At 40.0% G+C, this 6,635-nt stretch overlaps 1 protein-coding gene across 1 annotated transcript; it reads right to left on the bottom strand.

The window, feature by feature from the left end:
• Positions 1 to 468: 468 nt before the first annotated feature.
• On the bottom strand, positions 469 to 2,047 carry LOC113238436 (heat shock 70 kDa protein 1-like). Its single transcript, XM_026475266.1, has one exon. It carries the CDS (start codon positions 2,014 to 2,016, stop codon positions 469 to 471), a length of 1,548 nt encoding a protein of 515 aa, XP_026331051.1. The 5' UTR covers positions 2,017 to 2,047.
• Between the last annotated feature and the right edge of the window lie 4,588 nt (positions 2,048 to 6,635).

Raw genomic sequence — 6,635 nt, 5'->3', positions numbered from 1 at the left:
GGTACATATATAACAAAGATTCAGAATTTTGGTTCGTGATTTTGTTGTAAACGATTGAAATATTATTTTTTCTCGCAATGGAAGTGAAAAGCAAAGTTTTCACCTCAACAATTAATGCCAATATAAACCCCCGGAGTAATAGACATCCGTGCTTTAAATAACGAGGCTAACCACCACGGGTATTGGCTTGTTTTAGTCTTATTGTCTTGACCAAAAAATATACTGAGTTCCTAGGTTTTCGCAATTGTATACACATAGGAAATGAAACTATTTTTCGCGTATATTTGTTTTTTCGCGTAAATTTCGGGCCCTTTACAGGTCAACCGTGATCTAAAGGACCCGAAACGTTGGTTTGTTTGATAAAACAAATATACGCGATTTAAATCCGGAAAAATAGTTTCAATTTCCTAAAAAATATATTATTCATGTTATGCTCAACTATGTCAAGGGCGACATGTCTTTCTCGATTTATAGTCTCAGGTTTTGTAGGTCAAGGAGGAGTTCCAACTCCTGCCGTTTCAAGACAATTTCGCGTTCCGTCGCCGTGGCTCCGGGACCAGCCAGCCAAGCCAGTAACGCCTGGCACTTATACTTGACGGGATTACTCCCGTCGCGCTGTCCGAGCTGGCAGAGGCTTTCTAGCTGCTCTGTCGCCTCGGCCACCTCTTCTCTCACGTCACCATCCCGCTTCATAATTTCAGCCTCATGCGTCAATCGCAAGATCTCTGCTTGCGACAACCGCCCCTTGTTACTAGTGATCGTTATCAGGTTTTTATTCTTTGTAATGGTTTGCTCCGCTGAAACATGAAGGATCCCATTGGCATCGATCGCAAATGTAACGTCCACCTTAGCCTGGGTTGCCGGCAATGGTGGAATTCCAGACATATTAAACTTCCCGAGTAGACAATTCTCACTTGTCTTCTGTCTTTCGCCTTCAAATACATTGATCGAGATACTAGTTTGATAGTCAGCGACAGTGTTATACCTTTTGGTCTTTTTAGTGGGAATGGAAGTGTTTCGTTCGATGATTACACTCATTAATCCTCCATCTACTTCTATGCCGAGGGAAAGAGGGGTCACGTCAACTAGGACCAGGTCAGAGATGGTCGCAGAAGAGTCACCTTCTAAGATAGCGGCTTCAATAGCCGCGCCGTGAGCGACGGCTTCATCGGGGTTTATGGTTTTACTTGGTTCTTTGCCGAAGAACGTCCGCACCATCTGCTGAATGTACGGTATTCGAGTCGACCCTCCGATTAATACCACTTCTGCTACATCGTCTTTAATTAACTTCGCATCGCGCAGCACTTGTTCCAGGATGTCATTGATCTTTGAGAACAGGTCCTGATTCAATTCCTCAAACTGCTTGCGAGTGACTACTACTTTTAAGTCCTGGCCCCTGTGCAGCGAGTCCAATACAACGCTGGTCTTTTCCGCTGATGAAAGCGTGCGTTTGGCGCGCTCACATGCCGTTCTCAGCCTCCTAAGGGCTTTGTTGTCTCCGTGCAGTTCCAATCCGTGATTCTTGGCAAATTCACTCGCACAGTAGTCCACCAGGCGCGTATCAAAGTCTTGACCGCCAAGGTGCGTGTGTCCTGCCGTGGCGCAAACTTCGATGATGCCCTCTTCGATTGTCAGTATGGAGACGTCGAAAGTTCCACCTCCCAAATCGAAAATTAACACAGTTCGCTCCTTATCTGACTTGTGAAGGCTGTATGCCAGGGCGCCGGCCGTCGGTTCGTTGAGGATACGCAGTACATTGAGGCCTGCGATGGTGCTGGCATCCTTGGTAGCCTGACGCTGGGAGTCGTTGAAGTACGCCGGCACGGTCACCACGACGTTACGAACTGGGTGGCCTAGGTACGCTTCCGCTGAACTCTTGAGTGTTGACAGTATCATGGCACTTATTTCTTCAGGAAAGAAGGTTTTGGTTTCTCCCTTGAACTGGACCTGGATTTTAGGCTTGCCGTCCTCATTGATGACTGTGAACGGCCACAGCTCCATGTCTGTCTGTGCCATGGGGTCGTTAAAGCGTCGCCCTATCAGTCGTTTCACATCTGTAATAACCGAACATATTGAATTAAGGACCATATATTGGGTAATGTTTTACGATAATATGTTTATTAGTCAATGGTAATTTAGTAACAGTAGAGCTTCTTGCGAAAGAGTCCGTCCAGGGACGTACTGCCACCTTACCTATTTCTGCCGACAAGCAGTAATGTCAGCACCACTTTGTTCCGGTTTTAAAGGGTAACGGTGCTGGTGAAATTACAGGCCCATGGGACTTGTCAACTTATGTCTCAGGGTGACGGGCGCCGTGGCAGAGCCCCTCAGATCTTTGCGATTTAAAGCTCTGGGTTTAAAGCTTACCATTAGGCGCACGACTTGTTCGTAACGTGACTTGATATTATAAAAACAATCTAGTATTAATAAAGAAGCGTTTATTTCCTCAAGACATCTACACTAGAGATTAAACGGATAGTGATTTGACCGGCTAACGGGTATCTGATATCCGGCGAGCTGCCGGATATCTGAACTATTATCGTAAAAATGTCACTTATTTACAGCGTGTAACGCCGTGAATGATTAATGAGTGAATGATTGCACTTTCACATTTAATTGAAAAATTGACTCAATTAATAATAATAGCAATAAATAAAATATTTATTTGGCATCCAAGGCCCACTTCTTAGTAATATCGACAGTTTTAACTTTTGACCATTATTAGTAAATACAGAGACAAAACCTCACCAGAACCTCGATGAAAAGACGAAGCATTGGCGCATCATTTTATTACATTTAATTACATATTTATTCATTGTTTAACATCAACAACAACAACAACATGTTCAACTTAACTAGTTGTCAGTTGTACGTTGAACTATTATTTAAATAATTGTAAAACTGAACCAACGGGATGAATTTCGTCCAAAAAGTTCAACTTTTTGAAAAGTTGTACCTAGTTGAACTAATAATGAAAATACCTAGGACATAACTTGACGGAGGATCATAGAGACCATACTGATATTGATCGGGAACGTAGGGCGTTAGCTGTCAGATGTAATATGTTGGCCATTGACTTACAATTATATGGACGTCGGGTCCGCGCTAAAAAGTGTCCGAACTTATAGGGCGTTAAAATTGTATACAGAGCGTCATTCACGCTTTAGTCTTCGTTTGTTCGACTGACAGCGAAGCAAGCAAAATTAGACAGTACTGCGATGACATTACAATTTAAATTCAACGTTTTAGCTTTTTCATATTCCTTTACATGTCACTACGTTTAAATAGGTTGACTTGGGACATTTTTTTTGTGGTTTTTGTATTAGACCCGTCGTCCATTTATTTGTAAGTCAATGCTCAAACACATAACTTTATTCAATATAGGTTGTATATAAGCCATCACTCTATCGGAGGTCCCAATTATGATTATTGTTTGAAGACAATTCACATCGATACTTCCAGTTAGTGGTCTGGGAATAACAATTAACACCAAAATTTAACAACGTTTGCAAGAGTTTATAGTGAAAACCTGTCCTCTGAAGCTTCTCGTTCATGAAAATACCCGGAACCGAATTTCATTACTTAATGCAGAAAAACATAAAAGTTCATAATTCTGAAAGGGTTGTAACCTTATCTAGCCGTGACCAGGTTCACGGCAATGAAACGGGATACTTCCGGTCCACAAAATTTATTAATTTATTAAAATTAAAGTAAAGTTAAAAGAAAGGGATGTAACCATAAAAAGGTAATGTTAAAAACCAGGTACAATATTAAGGCACTTACCCCTCAATGGGCCGAGTAACTGAATTACAGTTACGTAATCATAGGTACATGAAGCCTGTAGACTATTATAGACAATTACACATGATTTAACATATTTAATAACGATTATAAACGTAGTAAAGAACTAAATTAGCGATTATTCGCGATGGAATTTGAAACAGCTCCGACTGTTGTGGCGGTCGAGCTGGGAGTGACCGTAGTACGAAAACAATAATGAGAAAGTGAAAGAAGATGGAACAATTCAAATTAAAAATTTAAATACAAGTAAAAGAAAAAAATATAGGATACAAGCGGAGAGAGGCGATATAAATAGTGAGATGATAGTGTAAGGAGGTCAAACCGTCACAGTTCTATCAGAAAAACATACCTAATAGTTGATTATCACTAATATAAGGTTTCTTACCACGGTATGACTTCTTTTTATTTTCCCGATATTTCGGAACGGTTGCACGCTCCGTGGTCACGGATTGACTCTAAAAGAGACTCAACGTCATAACTAACAATTCTCATTCTCGTTAACGGTGGTACTGTTTAGGATCTCAATGAAATGCCTGGAGTCCTTCACAAAGTACGAGACACATATTTTGCCAATTCAAACGTGGGTGAGTCTATCTGACTCACTATTGGTCGTAATGGTACGTTAGTTTTGTGGATCTTTGGCAAACCATAAAGCCTCGGCGGTTGGACGATACGTGGACGTAATAGTTGTTTTTCAATATCAACTGGGAAAATAAAAAAAAGTCATACCGTGGTAAGAAACCTGATATTAGTGATAATCATTTAGTGAATAACCACGAAAGTCTTAAAATCTATATCTAATAGTTGCTACTTTCTTGTCTTTCATCAATACATCAATTTATTTGGCGTACTGATTGTGAATTTTTTTCGGTTTTAAACATCCGATATCCGGACGGATATTGCTCTACTATCCGATATCCGGCTGGGTAGAAAAATTACAGTGTTTTAGTTTGGCACGGTAGAGATCTTCGAGGATCACGGCCCGGATAGCTCTGTTTTAAAGGCGTTCCGACTGCGCTAATGCAACGAACTAATATTAATTGCTATTTCGGTAACTACTCTAGCAAACCATAACGTTTTTAATGCCTGGGTCTGTCATTAAAAAATATAAACAACTTCAAAAATACGTCACGGCAATCGTGTGTGTTATTGTTTGGGCTGGTGATTTCGGTGTTTTTTGATTGAAAACATACCGTAAGTACCGTTTTTTTAAGTTTACCCTGAATATAAATGTTTATAAACTATACTTTAAGGAGTAATTTCATGGTAAACGTTAGAACCACTCAAACGGAATATTATCATATTTATCCAAGTACAGCAAAAATTTCATTAGTGCTTTTTAAGTGCAGGATTGGCGGTGTATTACTGCATTTTACTTGAGATGTTTTTGTTGGTAGTACGGAGGGTATTTATTTAGCAATGCAGAATAATAATTTTTATTTGTAAAAACTTGTATTTAAATTGAATCCTTTTCTATTTTGCGAAACCAAATAGCCGCCATTTTGCGGTAGGAGGTGCGCTTCGCGTGAGCGGATAAGTTGACAAGTCCCATGTGCCTGTAATTTCACCAGCACCCTTACCCTTCAAAATAGAAATACAGTAATTTAATTTAACTGCCTCCGTGGCCGCACGGTTACCATGCCGGACTTTCACGCAGAGGTCCCAGGTTTGATTCCCGGGCCGGGAGAAATATTTGTATGGCCGACATTTATTCCTCTCGTGAGTTTGGGTGTAATTTGTGGTTGTCTATGTGTGTGTCCATGGCACCCGCGACACAGGGTTTCCCTAGTGCGGGGCTGTTGTTTTTTTTTGTGTGTTGATTGTGAGCGTTATTATTATTATAGTAATGCTGACATTACTGCTTGGTACAGTACTTCCCTGGACGAATACTTTCGCAAGGAGCTCTATTGCTACTTGTGTTGTTGTCATCGAGTTAAAACCAGAAATAAAGACGAAATAACGAAATTTGTTTGAAAACTGTTCTGCCATATCATTAGGAGAGTACAATATAACAATGGTTTTCGTATGTTGTTGAGGCTGCCGCGGTTCTGCAGCGCGTCAGACATGTTTGCACAGGCTCGCACTGATGACTTTTATGCCATTATGCGCAAAAAGTCGGCCTCACTGCTCTGCAGACTGCGAGCCGGCTCCAACCCAATACTGAAAACCATTGCCAGGAGAATTGACTCTCCCTTTATGCGGCAACTTTTTTCGCCTCGTTTTTAATTGCATTCATGTTTTTATTTTTATTTTAATTTAATAAGGTTAAGATTTTAGTGCCTACTAACATAATTTTTAAGAATAAAATTGTTACTAACACATGTGGACTAAATAGTTGTCTGAAATAAATATAAAATTTTTATTAAAAAAAAAAAATTAGGGTGACAACTGCGCTCTGATTGCTCAGCCCGAATTCGAAACATTTCACCGGAGTCGTCAATCGTTTTAATTCAAATCAACCAGTTTAACTTTACATAGCTTTGTTATGATGAATTACCGATGAAATGTGATTCCGTTTGTTTTGTAATTAGATGTTTTGCTGTTTTTCCCAAACCACCAAATGGAACAGCCCCCCCCATTGTTAGAGATATTATCTTTATTACAATAAATACAGAATATTTTTGGAATACACGGAAACTTACACACTGGTCAGTTATTGGCGCTGTACTATTTCAGCTTTCTAATTTGTGATTTCAGTGAAAATGAGAGTAGATATTTAATAGTGATTTGCCAAGGATGAATGGCCCCTATTTCGTCTCTATTTCACGATAAATCTGTGTGCAGCACTGCAACGCGAAAGTTAATTCAATTAACATACCAAAAATAGTATTTTC

The sequence above is a fragment of the Hyposmocoma kahamanoa genome, unplaced genomic scaffold, assembly GCF_003589595.1.
Source record: "Hyposmocoma kahamanoa isolate Upper Pololo Valley unplaced genomic scaffold, ASM358959v1 95751, whole genome shotgun sequence".
NCBI classification, from domain to species: domain Eukaryota; kingdom Metazoa; phylum Arthropoda; class Insecta; order Lepidoptera; family Cosmopterigidae; genus Hyposmocoma; species Hyposmocoma kahamanoa.
This window is presented reverse-complemented; position numbering and strand designations above follow the sequence as displayed.

Coding starts and splice junctions, on each gene's coding strand:
- LOC113238436 (XM_026475266.1), bottom strand. CDS start 2,016: ATGGCACAGACAGACATGGAGCTGTGGCCGTTCACAGTCATCAATGAG.